Raw genomic sequence first — 22,088 nt, 5'->3', positions numbered from 1 at the left:
AACCGGATTTAGAAATATAACGACAGAAAATTCGTATGGAATAAAAACTGTTGAAACCAAGATGGCGTCTTTCGGCTTATGTGTGTATGTATATATATCCACCATAAAATTGTAAACGAAGTTAAGTTTCAAATAAACTTTGATAAGCAATCGATTAATTAACGACGCACAAACCACTGTAGAACAAATGAGCGATCATATGTGGTGGCGAAGAAATATAGGTATTTATAATTTTTTCCCCATACCTATAAGCTTTCAGTAATTGATTCTTGAAAATTGTTTGTAATAAAATAATGATGTAATAAAAGAAGCCACGAGTTGTGACGTCACCGGCGCGCGTGTCCTCGGGAGGGGATGGAGCAATGAAGTGAAGAGGGCGCGTGAACCCCTTGGCGAGCGATAGCGGGAATCGCAACATTCATGGCGTTGTTGCAGAGATGAGCGGTGAGACAAGCAATTGAGCGAGCCACTGTCGAGATGAGCTCCGGTGGGAACATTGAAAACTGAACTTAAGAAGGGGTAATTGATTTAGATTTCTGTAATGTCAGAAATAATGTAATTATTAGCTAATAAATAAAATATATTTAATTAATTGAGCTATCCTTCCAGGTCTGTTATTTCAAACATAGACTCTGAAGTTCACGCAGGCTATATGTATAAGACTCTGAAGTATATATAGGTCATTGATAATATTTTTTTCGTAAACACTATTTTTAAAAGACTTATTTTCTTTGACTTCATCACATGCCTCCCACATATGAACAGAACTCGGGTCTGTTCCGAAAGGATATCCGGCCGTGACAAAGAGACAGGTTGGCCACCGCCGGCGCGGTGAATGACGAGGAAGACGCGGAAAGGTGCAGCGGCCGAGGCAGAAGAGCGAGGTAATGCGGGGAAACGAGGAAGAGTGGAGGAGAGGAGCAGAAGGAGGAGTGAGAGCGGCGGGAAGTGGGTCGCCCGGCGAAGACGTCCCCGCGGCGGCCAGGGGGAGGCCGGTCAGTAGCCGCCCGCGCTCGGCCGTCGACAGCAGCACCAGCCACCAGCCCGCCAGCCCGCCAGCCGGCGACCTCACAGCCATGAGGCCGACACTGGTGAGTCCTCTCCGCCAAGCCACTACTGTTACACGAGGGCCACTCCCACACTGTGGTGACCAGCGTGAACTGGCGCGCAGTCTTCTCATCGTGCATTTGAGCGGCGACCGTGACATTACATGGCCGGGAAACGAAGATAAGAGGTATAATGAAAGTCCCTTGCATGCTTTCAAGTGTCTCTACCGGGATTTCAGCGACTAAACATTATTCTCAAATCACACGTTTTAGCCATTTATCACTCCTCTAAAAATAAAATTTCAAAAAACGAAATACGGAAGCAGAACTACCCAGCGTATTCTTAAATGTTTTTCGTTAATAGACACCGCTCTGAGAGGTTTTTAAATCGCGTGTTTCCCCCCCACACACACACCCCGGAAACTCTGCACACACCGAGTGTGTTCTCATGTCTTTCACGCCGTTATTGTCATTGCTGTTTATTGGTGGGGTTTCTTGTAAATTTCGCGTCATTTCTCACCGGATAGTGTTAAGTAAATTATGTTAATGTTAAGTAAATAATGTTAAGTAACTAATGTTAAGTAAATTATCCGGTAAGAAATGACGCGAAATTTACAAGAAACCCCACCAATAAACAGCAATGACAATAACGGCGTGAAAGACATGAGAAAACACTCGGTGTGTGCAGAGTTTCCGGGGAAGAGGTGGGGGGGGGGGGGGGGCATGTTATTTAATAACCTCTCAGAGCGGTGTCTATTAACGAAAAACATTTAAGAATACGCTGGGTAGTTCTGCTTCCGTATTTCGTTTTTGAAATTTTATTTTTAGAGGAGTGAAAAATGGCTAAAACGTGTGTGATTTGGGAATAATTTTTTAGTCGCTGAACTCCCGGTAGAGACTCTTGAAAGCACGCAAGGGACTTTCATTATACCTCTATCTTCGTTTCCCGGCCATGTAATGTTAAGGTCGCCGCTCAAATGCACGATGAGAAGACTGCGCGCCAGTTCACACAGCCTTGCGCTTAGAAGGCGATACCGCGCTAGAAGCACCGGCGAGCGTCACTATACCACAGATGCACCCCTCCAACCATCGCCACGCACAGACGGTCGTTCATCACGTGACTAGGTAGAGACAGAGTGGCTGCAGTACCGAAGTGAAGGTTCCTGAACACAGGCCACGATTTCAAGTAGATAACACTCAGGGCACATAATATTTATCCCCCCCCCCCCCCCAATTATAAAATGTAATAATCAAATATTATTGATAATCAGTTTTAAATCATAACATTCTGCAACTAAATACTAATGGTTTTCAAAGACATAGGCTGTCTGTTTTTTTCTTATTTAAATTTAATATATTGTTTCAGTTTTATTCGGCTTATAACTACCGTATAAAACATGACTTATAGTATAATGCTGTGACGCGAACTTCGCAGGTCATTAACAATAAGTAATTGCCAGGAACCCGAACATTCTCTCGGGTTCAATCAAGGACGTAAGCGAATTTTCATTTGAGGGGGGATAATGGGGAGGATATTGAACCACTTTTCCATCCTTCCCCCTCCCTTCCGTACGTCACAGGATTCGTTGTCCTTCAGGCAATCAGGCTGGACTCGCAAAAGCAATCGGCTACAGTCCGCTAATGAACCTTCCTATAAACCTTTAAATCTTCGTGTTAACATCCGGGATCTACCCTCCTCTGTATCCCGCTGAGAACGTCTGCCGGGACACATCATGCTGGAATCAAAATAGCGCGACGCCAGTAAAATAATTTCCTAGAATGTCACGCTCGACACATCCGCGACAGCGCGACAAAATTCGCGGAAGTGAAAGACTTTCCGATTAGAAATATTTCCTATCTCCATAGCGTCGCAGGCGCGACGTTATTGGAATACGTTTCGGGATATTGTTTTCGAACGATTGGTTGGACTGGGAAACCATCGTTATTTATTTGAATTATCTGTGAAATCTTTGAAACGTGTTCACGCACAGTGGATTTTTTTCTCTTCCGAATGAGCAATTTTTCCGAACGCTGGTGTCTTTTTATATTTTTGGTATGTAGCACTGCTCAAAAAGAGTTCAACATTAGTCGTTCTAGGAGAACGATAAAAGAAGCCAGCGATTAGCATCAAAAGCAGCACCGTTTAAATCACCGTAAGCTTGCTTCGGACGAGAATAAAGGAGAGTGGTAACTGTTTCTGTTTTCTCTGTGTTGATAACCACGTGTTTCTCGGCCTTGTTTTTCCCCTCATCTTCCTCTATGTAGGCTAACAACCCGTTTTCTTCACGCTTTGCGGTGATTATTGGGCGCTCACTTTCCATTCCTCTTCACCCCTTCAACGATTCGTCATACCCACGTGTGTCCAAACCGCAGGCCACCTTCACCAAGCTAGGTTCGTTATAGGCCCACCAATAACATATAACGACTCTCCTAGACGTGAAAGCTCCTTGATCTGATGGGTTCGGGAACACGGACTTGCCGGGTTAACGATTTTGCCGAATTACAGAACGTCAATATAGTTTCAACGAGAATAACAAAGCAGAATTAATAGTGTTGTGAACAAGGTCCTATTTATTTGTTTATTATAATCTATACCAAACAATATACTCTAAGTAAAGGGTAATCAATCAGTTGAATACTGTGCTGGCTTCGTAAGGCGGGATTTCAAGACCAGATATTTCGAATGGCTGCAAACAGAATTTTGGTTTAACATAACTTGGAAAAATAATATTCCTGGTCCCTTACAAAGACACTTTACTCTGTTTAGCACAGTACTTTAAAATACTTATCAAAAAATAATGTTAGAAATAAATTCGCCATAGTTAATCGACAGGCAGGATTACAATATGAAACATTTCTTCAAAGCAAAACTTATATTGATCATGCAAAGCTTTCCTAGGTTCTGTATCGAAAAAGTCTGTAGATAACATGGATATTACTTTTCAAAATACAAGGCGAGTGTGGGAGGTCTGTAAGCGCCGCCGAATGATGCGGCTTAATGCTGACGATGATACTCGCCTTATCTCTCGCAGTCTCTGCTGGCGGGCGGCCTCCAAGACTGAGCACCGCCCGTCTTGCTCGCTCAGCGAGCTGGACTCCAGCCAGCAACCCCTTTAAGCCTCTTCCTTGCTGTCGTATCAGCTGAGTGGAGCGGGCTACCTCGACTCGCCCTGCGAGTAGTCACTCGCGGGTGGAGGAATCGAAGTCGAGTCCCACGTCGTCGTGTTTCTCGCCACCTCCTCGGTGAAGTTACGTGTCACTCGCTCGCCACGCGAATATGTCTTCGCATGTCAACGGTCAAGCCAACCAGCATCCTCCAGCCCTAATCCATGGTGGCGTCGGGCTGGTCCCAGCTGACTTTGCTCGCTCCCTGGGTGTAACGGTCGCGAAGACCGAAACCTTCTAGAACAGCCGCGGGAACCACTTTATTCTTCGACGCTGGATCCGTTTTCGTCGCGTCACACGAGCTCTTGGGAGACTTCACTGAACTACAGTCTGATGACTTGCTTACGACGCTGGAGGAGACGTAACGGGCGTGCACCCCGTTACAACAATACACGAGGTCTCGGGAGCCTTCACTGAACTACAGTCTGATGACTCACTTACGACTCGGGCCGAGACGTAACGGGCGGACGCCCCGTTACAACAATACACGAGGTCTCGGGAGCCTTCACTGAACTACAATCTGATGACTCGCTTACGACTCGGGCCGAGACGTAACGGGCGGACGCCCCGTTACAACAATACACGAGGTCTCGGGAGCCTTCACTGAACTACAGTCTGATGACTCGCTTACGTCTCGGGCCGAGACGTAACGGGCGGACGCCCCGTTACAACAATACACGAGGTCTCGGGAGCCTTCACTGAACTACAGTCTGATGACTCGCTTACGTCTCGGGCCGAGACGTAACGGGCGGACGCCCCGTTACAACAATACACGAGGTCTCGGGAGCCTTCACTGAACTACAGTCTGATGACTCGCTTACGTCTCGGGCCGAGACGTAACGGGCGGACGCCCCGTTACAACAATACACGAGGTCTCGGGAGCCTTCACTGAACTACAGTCTGATGACTCACTTACGACTCGGGCCGAGACGTAACGGGCGGACGCCCCGTTACAACAATACACGAGGTCTCGGGAGCCTTCACTGAACTACAGTCTGATGACTCGCTTACGTCTCGGGCCGAGACGTAACGGGCGGACGCCCCGTTACAACAATACACGAGGTCTCGGGAGCCTTCACTGAACTACAGTCTGATGACTCGCTTACGACTCGGGCCGAGAGGTAACGGGCGGACGCCCCGTTACAACAATACACGAGGTCTCGGGAGCCTTCACTGACCTACCGTCTGATGACTCGCTTACGACTCGGGCGGAGAGGTAACGGGCGGACGCCCCGTTACAACAATACACGACGTCTCGGGAGCCTTCACTGACCTACCGTCTGATGACTCGCTTACGACTCGGGCGGAGAGGTAACGGGCGGACGCCCCGTTACAACAATACACGACGTCTCGGGAGCCTTCACTGACCTACCGTCTGATGACTCGCTTACGACTCGGGCGGAGAGGTAACGGGCGGACGCCCCGTTACAACAATACACGACGTCTCGGGAGCCTTCACTGACCTACCGTCTGATGACTCGCTTACGACTCGGGCGGAGACGTAACAGGCGTGCACCTCGTTACAACAGTACAATGATATTTTTAACTACTCTATGGCGCACTAAAGATACGGGCAGCGCAGTGGCGCATCCTGGAGTTCGAGGTCAACAAACACAAACAAACCCACAAAAAAAAAACTCGAGCAGTTCAATCCATGCCGGATTACAGAATGTGCCGAGCCTGCGAAAGTCAAATTAAAGGGCGTCCAATGTACTTAAGAGAAGTCGTGAATTATTTTAGAAGTTTTCCCATAGATCCAGTTTTTGGTCCCTAAATTGACTTGACTGCTCAGACTCGATGCTGTCATTGAGGGTATGCTGTGGTAAGAACACCCCGTGAATTTCCGTACAAACACTGAACTTTTCCGCTTGTCCCGCAAAGGCAGGTGTCACTGAGGTGATGCGCTCATGCGGTGAGTGGTCGTGGGTTTGATTCCAACCACCAACAGTACTCAACCAATGAGCACCGAGTCAATATCCACATAGTTCAGAGCCAACTACAATCTTGTAAGTCTCATTCTTTCCTTAATATTTTACTGTAGTATGTTCATCTCTAGATATATTCCAACATCATTTACTTCAGTGATGGCTAACCGCATTGTGTAGGGCCCTTTCAACAAAGAAATATCAGGTAAACTGCCAAGTGTTAGGCATCCTCATTTGAATATGCATTTGTAGAATAAGATGTCAGCAGACATTTTTATGAAGCAATAACATTTTCACAGATGTATTGAAAACAAATATTTATTTTTTTGTAAGCTATATACTGTTTCATGGTAATTCTTCTCAGATTTTAAGTTTTTGATGTGTAACATCATAGATCTCGGTATGGGAGCATTCAAGTATTACGTAACGAATTTGGGGGGAGGGGGGTCTTGTAAAACGTTACGATGTGTTACAGGGGAGGGAGGAGGGTTTGACCTACGCGTTATGTCACATTGTTTTTTTTTTTAACCTTTCACACATTTTTTAAAACTTTTTTTTCTCAAAATGTCAAATGGCATGATAACTTAATTTTTTTTTTACCTTCACAAAATTGCTTCTGCTTGCTTTACAGGACTAGTGAATAATGTTTTTTTTTAACTCCAAATGTAAAGCTCTATATATATATATATATATATATATATATATATATATATATATATATATATATATATATATATATATATCAACAGCTGTGATAGTTTTTCTCGTCACTCCAGTAAGGTAGTTAAAACAAAAAATATACCGCTATTCGGATGGCTTCGTTATACTTCGGTTGTCAACGTAGACTCCAATCGCCATATTAGAAATTATATAGGTATTGATATTCAAAATACGCTGTTTTCTATGTGTGAGATTTTCTCTCATCACAACAGTAATGTTGTGGTACGAAAGACGATTGGTCTGAAGGGTTAATAAAAAAACTAGTGAATTAAAATCTCTCAAGTTGGCAACCCTTTTCATTTATTTTTTACAGGGTATTCCCGATTGAATTGTTCGTATTTTGTTCTCCCAAGATGGCAACCCTTTTCGTTTATGTGCTCCAAGCACTCGACCGACTGTATGAAAATTGACAACTACGATGTTTCGGCGGAATATAGAAACCCTGAAGATAGCTTGCAGGATCCAGCAGAACCTAATATGGCGTGGTATAGCGCTCACGTCCGTGAATCGCAATATTTCTTGCAAGTTATTAAATGCGCGGATGAATCCTGCTGTTCCCACTTGAGGAGTGCATTAAAATCTGTCTTTCCAGAAACTTTCCTGCCGCCAACCTGCCCAATCCTTAAACCGCAAACAAGCTCGTGGTACCTAGTCAGATAGACAAAGGATCATGCAAGTTTTCGCCACTTCTTGTGAGGTTGTCTGTTGATCTGTCGCCGCCTCTAGAAGGGTTTAGCAGATGCCTTACGATTTCTTTTGCCCATCAGTACAATCCGACCTAAAGAATCGAGTATGTTCCACCTGTGGGATTTATTTTACATCCCACAAGAGTGTGCAAATGCACAATCGTTTCATGCATGGCAAGACTGCCCAAGACCTTCGTGAAAGTCGAGTACGGCCACAGCGACTTGCTGAAAGAAGGGCAAATGAGCTTCTCTGCATTGTGCATCGCTGTGAAACATCGTCTGAGGATGCCGATTGACTCGACAAAGACGAAGTTGATGCAAGCGGGTTAACAATTCCGGAACCCTCTTCGTCTGCTCTCCGGATGCCCGTAATGAAAGAATCTGAGTGGCTGACAAACCCACGGACAGAGGAGCAGTAAAACTCCAATTGAATTGTTTTTTTTTACAATCTACTTATTTTAATTATGGCTAATTTTATTTTAAATGTTTTTTGTTTTCGTTCGATCGTATTCTTAAATACGATTATATTTTGACAAATATATTTTATTTCAGTTAGTTTTATGTTTGAAATTGCATTGCCAAAGGTAAAAATAATTATTATAAATAAAATTTGTTATTTTATTGTAATAGCTTTATTAGTAAAACGCTAAAATAGGAGAATGCATGAGAAGAACAATGGCGGATAAACCAAAATGTGTGTAAGGACAGAACCAAGTCAGGAAAATGACGTAATTAAATGTATGATTGCTAAATGTATGATTGAGTATTAAAAATTTATTAGGACAAAAAAACATTAGAAAGCTCTTGCTTTTAAAAACAAGACATTTCAAATGTTAATAAATAACATTAACGCGATTAAAACAATAACAAAGGTATTTTAGTGACTTATTCCGGTACGTTACGCCACATAATTGTAACTTTTAGGTAAAAATGGTCACTTGGGGTTACGTAACGTTTTACTAGGGGGGAGGGGGGGGGGGGTTTACAGAAAAACGTTACGACACGTTACATGGGGGGAGGGGGGGTCAAAAATATCAAAAAATTGCGTTACGTAATACTTGAACGCTCCCTATACTGCATTTGGATGGAGAAATTTTGTGAATGCGACGGAAGTAAAGGAACGGAAATGTGTAACAGATAGTACTATTATCTATATATGTCACAAAACGAACATCAGAAAGCCAAAGGGAAACATTATGATATTAATTATTTAATTAATTATAACTAGGGAAATATGTATTTTAATAATTTTCTTTGTAAAAAAATCAGGTGCAATGTCAGTTTTAGTATTTTTTTCAAGTCTTTTTTGCTTTCATCGAAGCAATTTCATTAAATAGTTTAAAATTTCTGTCTGTCAATGGAATGATTTGATAGTTGACGTAGCTGCTCTGGCAGCAAATTCTAGCGGTGGGTGCGGAAACTATGTGTGATTCACGTTCAGAAATGTAGTTGAAAACACAATTTGCCTATAATTATCATGCTTGACATTATTTAAAATAATTCTACGTTAACTGTTGTGTCCGAGTTTCGTATTGTAAGTGTAGCATAAAAACACACGAATTTGCTCATTACCGAGGTTAGATGTATACACATCACTCACTGAAATTTTTTTTTTTTTTTGAAAATACTATTTAATTTTGTTTCTTCATTACATGCTACATAGTATATTTATAGGTTATTCTACAGAATATTATGAAATTAACAAAATGTAAGAAATATGATATTAATTCATGTGCGCCTGTGCCAGACACTCAGATTAGTTTCCAAAATGATAAATGGCCCTCAAAAAGAGTGAAGTTGGCCGGCCATTACTGATCTACTTCATCCAGACTCCAGAGTGGCTGCTCCCACCTTCTGGGAAGCCTCTTGGTCTTGTTAATACAATATGGCCACAAACCCTGACACACTTATGCCTCTCTGTACATCTTTGTGTGCTGTAACACCCTTACTTTTACCTTGTACTTGTTCTACAAAAGCTATAGTATAGTGAGATTTATCAGTGAACAGTTCAATTTTTTTATTATTATTTTCATTGTTCTAAAAAAATTTCTATTAAAAAAATTTTAAAAGCAGAAATGTACTGATTTATCAAACTAACACTTTTTTGAAATTTTTTAAAAAATATTACTAACCAAGTTAAAAATAACCTCCAAGTTATCCCAATTGAGGCTAAATTTGAGGCTTGGCTCCAATCCTACTTTGATAATTAGTGCTTGGAAATCAACCCAAAACTTAATATAAAACACATTTTTACTGAAAGGAAATTAAGGAGAAAATAATTAAAATTTAGAATTGGAAGCATAAAAAAAAGATACAAAAATGTTTAAATTTACTTCATAGTAGATATATGAATATTAACTTTTTATGCTCATAAAATTCTATAAGTTACATGTAACTAAAAATTAGCAATCATCAAAACTGTTTATTAAATAATATATACAGGAACTAAATAATTGCAATAATTTATTTGAAAAATATTATTTCATGTGCATAGTTGCAATTTTAAATGCTAGAGAAAATATATAAGATATTTACTAAATAGCATATTCCTATCAAATGTAAATAGGTACATATTACTGATTTCCATGATTTCCTTTTCTATTATTAATGTGGTACTTCATACAGGTTTGAATTATTTTCTATGTCATGTCAAAAATTTTAATTTTTTTAATAGCAAAAACTAAAAATTATTCAGAGTAAAATTATAACCCAGTTTAATTTTATTTTACAGATTTTCCTTGGAGTATTCCTACTTTGCGTGTGCCAAGCATACCAAACTTCAGAGACAAGAGTTAAAAGGGAACCTCCAAGCAGCTACCATCCGCCACCACGACATCGACCAAAACCACGACCGCGACCACGACCAAGCTATGGGCCACCAAAAATAAAATATGGACCACCAAAGGCAAGCTATGGGCCACCTAAGGCAAGCTATGGGCCACCAAAAGCAAGCTATCGACCACCAAGACCAAAATATGGACCACCAAAATCAAGTTATGGCCCTCCAAAATCAAGTTACAGGCCAACTAAACCAAAATATGGACCTCCAAAACCAGTCTACGGACCACCTTCGAGTTCCTATGGTGCACCACCTTCTATTTCTTACGGTGCACCACCATCCAGTTCATATGGTGCACCACCTTCTGTTTCTTATGGTGCACCACCATCCAGTTCATATGGTGCCCCACCTTCTATTTCTTATGGTGCACCACCATCCAGTTCATATGGTGCACCACCCTCTAGTTCTTATGGTGCACCACCTTCTATTTCTTATGGTGCACCACCATCAAGTTCATATGGTGCACCACCATCTAGTTCTTATGGTGCACCGCCTTCTATTTCTTATGGTGCACCACCATCCAGTTCATATGGTGCACCACCATCCAGTTCATACGGTGCACCACCTTCTAGTTCCTATGGTGCACCACCTTCTATTTCTTATGGTGCACCACCATCCAGTTCCTATGGTGCACCACCTTCAAGTTCCTATGATGCATCACCATCCAGTTCTTATGGTGCACCATCAAGCTCTTATGGAGCACCCAGTAAACCTTCAGGCTCCTATGGTGCACCACCTTCGAGCTCTTATGGTGCTCCTCCTTCAGGCTCATATGGGGCTCCATCAACTAAACAACATTCAGTATCTGTATCGTTCTTTGATGATCCTTCCAACTCATACGGAGCACCCTCTAGCAGCTATGGCACACCTTCCAGTTCATATGGAGCACCATCAAGTTCATACAGCGCACCATCAAGTTCATACGGTGCACCTTCAAATTCATATGAAGCACCATCTAGTTCCTATGGAGCACCATCTAGTTCCTATGGAACACCATCCAGTTCCTATGGAGCTCCCTCTAATTCATATGAAGCACCATCCAGCTCCTATGGAGCACCCTCTAATTCATATGAAGCACCATCCAGCTCCTATGGTGCCCCTTCTGGATCTTACGAAGCACCATCAACATCTTACGAAGAACCAATCAGTGCAGTACATGTTTTTTCAACATCATACACAGCTCCCAGTTCCTTTGAAAAACCATCTTTAACTGACTCCTATGGCACACCCATCTCGGTGGATTCATACGGACTGGCAACAAGTCATCACAGCAGTCATCAAAGCACAGATTCCCATGCTGCAACATCAGACCAACAGAGCATCAGCAGTTCCAGTGATGAAAGGGAGCAAGCCAATGCATTTTCAGAAAACAATGCTGTGAATCACAGGGACAAAGCAGAATCAAGTGACCCCGAAGTTTCAATAACAGCCTCCATATCATCAGACTACTATGCGGGATCTACAATACCTAAATTTGAACAACAAAATGCAGACGGGGCTGACACGTCATCACATTACAACGATCCCTACATCTCCATTTTCGGGAACAAGATAAAAAAGGAGCTTGAAACCCATCAGCCGCAGACTTCTTCATCACAAGTGCTCTCTCGCGGCGATGTCAGCCACATAATCAGGTTCCCAGATGAAAGAGACAGGAGATCGGAACAATGGAAAGCAATTTCAGGTTTTCAAAACAGACATTTACAGCTCATTGATAGGTGACACCAACAAACAACCATGCCAGAGACTACACAAGAACAAATAGCATAAAAAGATAAAAGGTAAGATTTAACGAAAAAAATGCAAACAATTTTTTAATATTGTAGCTGCATTTATAACAAACACATTTGCTATTTGACCATTTTATGACTTGATGTATAATTTAATCATCAATACCATGTGGAGATTATATTCCTATACACATTTCGACAAAATGTATACTGATAAATTCTGAACATGACAATCTCATCTCTTTATCTGTAACGTCTTATTTTCACAATGAATGTGTTGTGGCACTTTCTGAAGAACTAAGTTATGAGATAATACTAGAGTTTATTAGAACTATATTGCTGATGATGTCATCAAAGCATATACAAATTGTAATTATTTAGATGAACCCTTATTTAAAAATTTTAAGTTGGTGAATCAGATATAGAAGGCCAGTGAACAGTGCAGTGAAAATAAATAAGGATAAATAACTTCTCAGAAAATAAAACTCACATACATTACTTTGCGATAAAAAAAAGTGTGTGGTCTGTCAACAAGTCTGGAACTACTCTAATGTATCAAAAAAGCAAACACAGAAAAGGTAGAGAATAGAGATGTAGAAGATGAGTCATTCAGTTAATAGAATTAAAATAAAATTGATAATTTGATTAATTTGATTAGCTTATTCTCAACACAGTAAAGAATAAGGCTAAAGTACAAATTTTCAGAGTCTAAACCATAGTTACTGGCAAATAAATTATTAATTTCATTGCTGTACCTAATGGAATACTTAATGTTATGTTAAGCATACTCCACTTCATATACGTACAGTAAATATACATGGTTTTAGGAAAGTACTATTCAAAATTCAAAATAGCAAGACCAATATTTTTATAAATATTTCATTTTATTTCAAATACTTAAACACACTTGTAAATAGTGAATATTATGTTTTTTGTCTAAGTGTTCTTAATCTTTTGTATATAAACTTGTGTGAGTACTGATTCTGAAGTTGAGTCAATTTTGTACCTCATAGAATTTTAATATACTATTGGGTCACATATAACCATTCACATATGCTGAGAGAATGGTAGAATGGATTATGGAACTATCTACTATATGGTGATTTTCTGATAAGTTACAAAAACATGAATAATAACCAGTTAAAAAAACTCAATAACCCCCACAAACTCAGATAGTTATGTCTTTTTTTATTTATTTTCTGGTATTTCTTACCTGAAACTTTAAATATCCTTTGCTGTTGCATGTACAAGTGAATTTAAAAATGTGAATTTAAAAATGTGACATTTAAACTATATATTGTATCAAAAAATAATTGTTTTGATATTTACATTTTTTCTGACTCTTATTGAATTTCCATATATATATTCAAGGGTATTTTGATATTTATATTAAAAGTTTATTTCATATTTAAAAAATGCACTTCCCCAGGCTAGAAAGTAATGGCAATAATGTTTTTTATTGGAATCTTAAAATTTGTTAACAGATTACATCTGTTTAATGTGTTAATTTATTATTATTATTTTCTACTTATAAAGAATATTTTAACAGTATTAATGTGTGCTGTATAAACCAATGTTTTTGAAAATAAATGAACCTAATGATATTCATTTCAAATGAGCACAAATTCTAATACACTAGCCACATTCTTTTTTCACACCTTTCTGAAGCACTCCAAACATATATGTACATACATTTAAGTGAATTAGATTGTACTAAAATGTAATTGTAGAGCGACTAATAATACAGTGGAGTCTCATTGCAAAATACCTCAAAAACCCCATGAATTTTCTGCTTATTATTGAAATTACTTTATACTGAACTGTTACTGAATGCAAAATATATGTTAGGGAAATGAAAATAAATATTTCAAAGTGAGAATTAGTTTAATTAGAGGTACTTCGTAATGAGGTTCCACTGTATAAAAAAAAATTTCATGAACAGAAAAAATTACTTCCTTACAGAAAGTTTTTCCTTGAATCTATTCCCAAAGGAAAAAAATTAATAGGCATCTACGAATATTCAAAAATTTTTAATTTGATTGAAATATTTGATGCTGAACCTAACATTTCAAAATTGATTCAATGATTTTTTTATTATTTTTTTACAAACAAATACTACAATAGCCTACAGAAATATAGAATTATCAGTTTTCACAGCTGTCTATAACATCCCCCATAAGTCCTCAACTGTTGATGTAATTACATAATGCCATACATACACCACTCCATTTATCGACATTCTCCATTTCAAAGTCATATCACAACGATCATTCATATTTGACGTTACGACCACCAATCTCTGCTATAAAAAGATAAAAAAAACACATGCATTACACGTTTCACGTGAAAGCAAACAGTCTTTACTGTATTTTACATCAATTTTTTTTGGACTCCAGTAAATGTAAATAAAAATATTTTTCTGTATATTTACATTGGATTCAAAAAATAATCATTATTTATGAAAAAAAAATTATTTTAAAAATTGTATTAAAATTTAAAAAAAAAAAAAAACAGGATTTGCAGAAGCTCAAAAATTACATCCCATCACCACTGGGACTTCCTGAGACCCGAGGACCGTGCACTGGCAGGAAAGGGCGGACGCACTGACCTTCTTCTCCATGAAGGAGGTCCACTGGGGCTGCAAGCAGTAGCGCTGGAAGTCGTCGAAGAAGGCGGGGCCCGACTGCGTGGCCGGCAGGTCGGGGAGGTGTGAGCGGAGGCCGAGGCTCGGCCCCAGCTTGTCCAGGAGCGCCTTCACCACCGGGATCAGGAACGAGTAGTGCTCCTGGTTGTCCGCTGCAACACGCGTCGCCCAGCCGACCGCTCGTTTTCACAGGGTTCCGTGCAGTGCTGGGTCGAATACCAAATTTTCTCGAAATCAGAATCTCGAATCAAGACTACCAAACAATACCTCGAATTTACCTCCCAAATCCGAAACTAGGTGTCAAGGGGTCGATAATGAAATACTGTTCAAGAAATGAAAAAAACCATCTATGGTGTTGAAAATTCACTACCTCTTATTGCTTACATATTTTCTTACAGATTCTGATATGTACCTACTTTGAATACACACAATTGTATCTGAATTAATTTTCGTAGCTTAGACGTGCATATTATGAACCATTTTTATTTAAAATGCAGTCTGTACCACAATTAAAATGACTCTCTTACAGAGAAAACATGAGAGCATCATACCAAAAGGGCGTATCAACAAAAATGCAAGTTTACAGGGGAGTCATTTAAAGTTTGGCTGTTTTTCTCTTCCTTTGTCTACATAACATGGTATTATCATTCGATTCATGGTTATGTTTTTCAGAAGCTCTGAATAAGTGTTTATGAACCTAATTGGGTTATATTAAATTTATCTCGATATTGCAAAAAGTGTTGATACGCCCTTCTGGTATGATGCCCTCGAATTATAAGTCTTGGGTTTGGGCCTCAAAGAAGCTCTGATGTAGTTTGCAAAATGTTTAACCGCCCCGAGCGAGGATTGAAAAGAGGCAAAGAACCTCGCACAGCGCTCACCGTCTATGGTCTTGCGGAGGATGACGTGCAGGACGTAGAGCATGTAGGCCGCCTCCTGGGGGTCCCTCGTGACGCGCGTCTGCACGAGGCCGTGCAGCTTGGCCGTCGCCACGGCGCACAGGTCCAGGTCGCTGCTGGCCGCGCAGCTCAGCAGGATGCCTGCGCACGCCCCCGGGAACCACCCGCCCCATTCGCAGCAGCCAACCAGCCGGCGACAACTTCCGGAGTACCTTCCAGGCACGTCTTCCGACTAAAGGTTTTTGTGGCAACGTGTTTACCCAGCGACCGACTGGATGCACGCCCGCCTCGACTTGTTTCAACTGCCGCAGCAATGTTTATTTTGACAGCTCAAGCAATTATATTTTCCCGTGGGTTGATAGAAAAAGGTCGCTTCACCCAGCATAAAAAAAAAAAAAGGCTACGCCACTTATTCCCCACGCAGGAAACACACTGGCTGCCGTCTGTCTCCCCCGCATTTATCTTTCTTCTAACATTCCAAGTCTCCCCACTCGCGCGAGCAATAACGAAGCGACCACGCATTGGGCCGTTTTATGCTTTGTTTGGTGACAGCAGCTTGATTTTATTCAGTATATTCCTTTTCATAGGACCCTTGCTATTAAAATACATTTATATTTAAGTTTGAAAGCTTGTAAATTCCTTGCCAGAGATGACTGAACTCGAACTTGGTGTGAAAAGATACATATTTTGACCCCTCCCTCACCGCTTTAGTACCACATTCATAAAAGCCCAATTTTACGGAAGAAGGGAGGGTGAAATGAGCATTTTCTAACCTAAGGTTTTTCAAAGGAAGCGAGGTTGGGGTGTTATAAGGGAGGACACTGGATGGTTTGTGTGTCTGGGAGGGATGAGCTAGCCTTGACGAATGTTAACAAGGGGAGGGAGGGGTGAGCTTATGCGTCATGAAGCCGCTGCCGCCAGCCAGCCGGGCGAGCTTATTGTGCACCCACTCGCGTTGCAGAACCTACAGCTGCCATATTTTTACAGGAAATGTCCCATTATTTTTTTGTTATTCTTACATGAACATTATTGGAAGTATTAAAGCAGACACAAAAATACGCTGTGTGTTAAAATTAACAGATTTTAATGATCTTTATTTCGTTTTTTTCTGAATTTCACATTTTGGTCAAAATGTTCAATTTTTTGACGGTTCCCGAGAATGTATTCCTTAAATCCGGGGTTCGTGACATCGGGGTTCTAGTGTATTTAACTACGGCAAGCAGAAAACGTACATGTAAACTAACCAGTAAAAATAAACTGTCATTTGACATATTTTCATTAGAGGTGGCCTGTAGGGCGATGGACTTGTCATTAAGGTTGAGGTGGGTTTAAAGCAAAGCCGTCTAGCATTGTGAGTGACAGCATCCTGCCATTGTACGGCTGGTTCCATAGCGAGTAGCGGTTTGGGAGGGGGGGTTGAAATCAACTGAAAATTTCGGAAAACATCTACATATTACGACCCAATTCCTGGTAACCGTGAGGAGTCGTTTCAGAGAGGTTTGACTGTACTTTTAACTTTACTACAGATGTACTAATTTATATGAAAATATATTTTTTTCTTTTGTAAAATGTGGCAAAATCTTAATAGCAAGTAAGCAAAAAAGTCAGCAGTGCCTCAATTGTTTTTTTTTTTTTGTTTGTGTGTGTGTGTGTATGCATGCGCGCGTGTATATACACACACACACAGTTTCTTTTGATAAAGATAACACATTACTATATTTAATGGTCTCCAACGTTACCCAAATAAGATCAGAAGTCTTAACTTTTAATATGTGTTTGAATATCTGGTTTTGTAAAAATTTGGGACTTTACAAGAGCCTCAACCAGAAACTAGGATTGAAGTACGTACTTACAATACGCTGGTTAGAGTAATTCAAATAAATGTTGTAGCATTGCAAAATGGGTCATAAGAATATTAAGAATAAGTTTGAGGTGAAGGATATTTTTTTTTGTTGATATAGAGAACGGTTCAGATAGGTTAAAAATTGTTATTAATTACTCTTTTTAAATTTCATGTAAAGTCTTAAAATACTTATTTCCTTGAGATACTTAATTATTAATTTGAGGGTTAACTCCAGTTCGTAATAATTAATTTTGATATTTGATAATTAATGTCAGTAATTGTTTTGTTTAAAGCAGTATATAGATTATAATTTTACAGGACATCATTTTTAAACAAAAGTTTCTAATATGGTATGAATTTCAACTTTGTTTACTAAATTTTTAACATTGTATTTGAATTTTTTGGGTAATTTTATATTCTATTGGATATTGCTAGTGTAATATTTTGAGAATAGTCTGGAAGGTACAGAAGGAAGAGCGGACAGGCGCGACACTCTGGCGCCAGAAAGCTATTTTTCACTTTGTAAATGCGTTGTTGGGGATTTACGCGTCACGTGGACGCATAGCTTTCGCGATGGTCTGGAAGGTTCTCTGGAGGCTACCACTAGCCAGCCAATCAGGGCAAGCCCTGGCGTCAAGTGATGTGCCCGTACAAATTTCCTTATATGGTCATGTTTTGGAATTATGTGCGCTGATTGGTCAGTTGGCCCACGGGGTTGCCTCCCTTGTTTTCACCTTTACAAGGGAAGGTAATCTCGTCGACCAAGTCACTTGTTGCTCGATCGTCGCCGAACTCGGTCGCGTCGTCGGCAAGTCGCCAGACAAATGAAAAATTATTAAGGGACAATTTAACGCCTAGGGGCTGGGGCCACGCCGTAGTTTTTTAACCTAAGTTCATTTTTTTTTTCGGACTATGTAACTAGAAATTTAGGCCCTAGGCGTCGGCATCGGCCCTACTTCGTGTGATTTCGGTCCGCGATCAACGGTACCTTGAGTTAGGTAATTAACCAAGGGACATTACTAAGTTTTTTTTTTCATCGGCGAGTGACAAGACTCCTCGACCATCAACGGCAATATGTATGGTGCTGTGGTATGTATTTGGACCTCATCCTATCAAAATTCAAAGATATCGTTAAAATTCGTATAAGAAAAGAAAAAAACTGTACAAGTAACGAAGTTTTTCTAATTAAATTCATTTGTAAAATTGTGTATTGAGGCCATGTAACAATGAGAAAAAAAAACATTTTTTTTTAAAGAAATAAACAAAGATAATTTAATAAACTCTTTTATTTCCAAATAACGTAGAACCATAGTAATGAAAAATTCCTCAAGAACATTGTTTGTTTTGTTACGTTTCTATGTGTGCTTAGCCGGGCAAAAACATACAACGTAACAATGTAAATGATGTTGAACTACTAGATACAAGGTTGAAATTCAGTAACAGCAAAACCATTAGTTAATATATTAGTAGCTATGTAATCATAACTAGAGGCAAGATTATATGGTGAATAGCGATAAAACCCAAATAACAGTTAAATTAAGTTAATACATACATAGCCAAACACCGAAATGGAAGTCAATAACACCACATAACAACAAAATGCAGTGAAATTAACCTCAATTACCCATTATAGCAATTAAAATAAACAATTTATTTAATAAATCTTAAATTTAGATTTTTATTTTAAAAAAACCTAAAATTATATTAACAAAATAAATAAAAAATTATTTATATTCTATCTATGGTTTTTCAAAGTAAAGTAAAAAAAAGCAAGTCTATAGTTGATACCATACAATTATGGATTAAAGCCTATAGAGAAATATTACTAGAAAATTTTCATGTAGAATGTTTATGGGCTTTTAAGATTGATCATTGAATTTTTTAATTAAAGATTTTCGTTTAACTCACACTCATCAATATATGTAGTAGTATTGTTTAATGTACACAATTGAAGTGTCTTATCACAAATTGTTGAAGGAGTTGATCAATGTGATTGTGTTTGACATGTACTTATTAATACATGTGTTTTAATTTTTTACTGACAATAAATTTGAAATCCACTATTTTTAATGATCAAATAGGTATGCTTTTATAATACCATAAAATCTTAGCTCTAACCATAACTATATTGTCAGAGTGGCATTAAACACCATGAATAACACGACACAGACTTTAATAGACTGTGCATGCAAACAAATGACTGTCAAAATTTCTTAAGTGACAAAATTTAGACATGACTAAATATTTTTTTTAAGGAAAAATGTAAATATAAATCTAAACCATAACATTTTTTTAAAATCAGATATTCTTTACCAAAAGCCAGCTGCGCCATTTCCGTCCACTCGTCACCTGGCCCTTCTTGAAACACCATCAGGACATCCAGCAACCCCAGCACACCATCAAGAAGCTGCGGGAAAGACAATTTACCAAAGATAAATGTAAAATACATAAGATTTCAACTAAATTACCTGTAAAATAGTGAAAGATGGGAAAAAAAAACTAATATTTTCAATGTTGAAAGACAGGAGCATTCGTTGTATCATTCTACATTCATGCCAAACGTTTTGAAATGATAGCTGTACGTAAACATGTACTAAAATTTTAGATGTTACATATTTTGTAGGCAAAAATTAACACAAGTTCACAAATAAAATATTGAGGTTATATAATTATAATATTACAAGAGGCTACAAACCACTTTGCTAGCCTTAAGGTAGCCACCTGGATACTGGTGCACAGACCTCCTGGTGTTAATACCATTTACAAACACAGTCAAGATTTACTAAAGGTGTCTGATTAAGAATGTAATAGCCATTGGCCTTTTTTATGGGAGTTTTGTTCGTGGCTTCGTGGCAAAAAAAGGTTAAAAGGAGAGTTTGCGCTGTTGTATTTAGGTATGAGAAGTTTGGCACACAGTATTCTACGTAGGCTAGGGCCACCGTTCAATCCCACACAGATGTGTTAACGACACCAAGACTGCACGTCAGTTCAGTGCCTAGCTCATAGGGGCGAGGATGTGTGAGATACACGGGCCAGCATCACCCTTAGCACTTCCTTTAGGGCCCCGCCTACCTGGGCATACATACTCTGTGCAAGGCTTCAGAAGAAACCACACAACTTGAAAACTGCTCAATACTAGTGCTGGGTCGAACGTTCGAATTTCGAACCGAACCCGAACTTTAGAGTTAGGTTCGGTTCGGTTCGGATAAAATTTCATAACAAATGTTCAGTTCGAGTTCAGTTCGAAATACTGACAAAGAGTTCGTATTCGGTTCGAAATTGAACGTAATTAACGAACTTTAAAGCGAACCCACACAAAAAATATCTTACATCCACAACTCGTATTTGTTTGGTAAAACAGAAGGTGAACTACTGTTGCCAACATCGGTCACATAATGATTACGGTTAAAATTGATTATTTATCGATAGTTGTAAGCAGAAAAAAAAATGGCGTCGTCTGTCATCTTTGCATGTAAAGATTTCATGCGGATGTCATAGATTCTTTAACACAGCACGCGTAGTTATTTAGTTGTAATCGTCGGAACATACGTACATTATCTTTCGTTCATCTGTTTCTTTAACTTCGTTGTTTGTTTTGCGTTTTGCTCATGGTTGGTGCATGGTGCATGCTGGAATTAAGAAATTGCTTTGTAAAAGGACTACGTTTATTTTTTATTCTCAACAGTCCGACATTCAAAACTGTGTTATTTATTTTTTATTTCCTTACAAAAATATTGTGTTGTTACGTTTTCATTGTGTACCTACAGGTAAGTGTATTTTTAAGTAGCTTCCCACAGTAAAATTGTGTTTCTTTATATTAACTAGAGCTGTGCCGATCTGGATTGGCAGGTACCGATATTGCCGATATTTTTGTGTATCGGATCGTATTCAGGATCCACCAAAACGAGAAAAATAATTGCTGATACTTTTTTTTTGTCCAGATAGTATTTACCACGTTTCCATGTCGGGTTTAAAACGTTTCGGGTATCTAATTTAGTTTGTGTACAATACTCGTTTCCATGCATTATTTTGATCCAATTGAAAACGACTTCGATTCGCTCGATATATTTGCATGTTATGAGGGTCGCGACATTGGCTCACGTGAAATAAATATAGACGTAATTAAGTAAACACAAACAGGTGATTTGTCATTCTGCTCCATTCAGAAATACTTCCCCTACGAAAATAGAATGGATAAACGAAAAGTCTTGATATTTATTGGCTGCATGGCAATTATTGTTGGGTGTATTTCATTTATTAGGAAAGTGGGCGCAATAAAGAACTGCACAACAAAGGGAGCGCAACATTTTCGTACATCAATTATGTGTGCAAAAATTGCATTATTTCAACATAAGGTAAATATGTATTTGAGCGGCCAATCAGAAAGAAAAGTCTAAAAAATCCGAAAATAACTTCATTCTATTCTCTAAAACGTCTAACTACTGTATTTCAGAGTTCGGTTCGAGTTCGGTTTGAGTTCGATGAATTGGACTAGTGTTCGGTTCGAATTCGGTTCGTGATGAATGTTAAAGGTTCGGTTCAAGTTCGGATTTGGAGAAACTGTTATTCAATATGTTCGAGTTCGGTTCGA

General features: G+C 39.2%; 1 protein-coding gene across 3 annotated transcripts in view; it reads right to left on the bottom strand.

The window, feature by feature from the left end:
* The window catches only part of LOC134537554 (neurobeachin-like protein 1), a 611,081-nt gene that overhangs the window by 526,966 nt on the left and 62,027 nt on the right, over positions 1 to 22,088 (bottom strand). For all 3 annotated transcript variants that reach the window (XM_063378120.1, XM_063378118.1, XM_063378119.1), the window contains 3 exons: positions 19,811 to 19,904; positions 15,637 to 15,795; positions 14,720 to 14,907 (listed from right to left, as the gene is read on the bottom strand). In XM_063378120.1, the coding sequence (XP_063234190.1) occupies positions 14,720 to 14,907; positions 15,637 to 15,795; positions 19,811 to 19,904 (441 nt within the window). The remainder of the gene's footprint in view (positions 1 to 14,719; positions 14,908 to 15,636; positions 15,796 to 19,810; positions 19,905 to 22,088) is intronic.

Source organism: Bacillus rossius, chromosome 12, assembly GCF_032445375.1.
Source record: "Bacillus rossius redtenbacheri isolate Brsri chromosome 12, Brsri_v3, whole genome shotgun sequence".
Taxonomy (NCBI): Eukaryota; Metazoa; Arthropoda; class Insecta; order Phasmatodea; family Bacillidae; genus Bacillus; species Bacillus rossius.
This window is presented reverse-complemented; position numbering and strand designations above follow the sequence as displayed.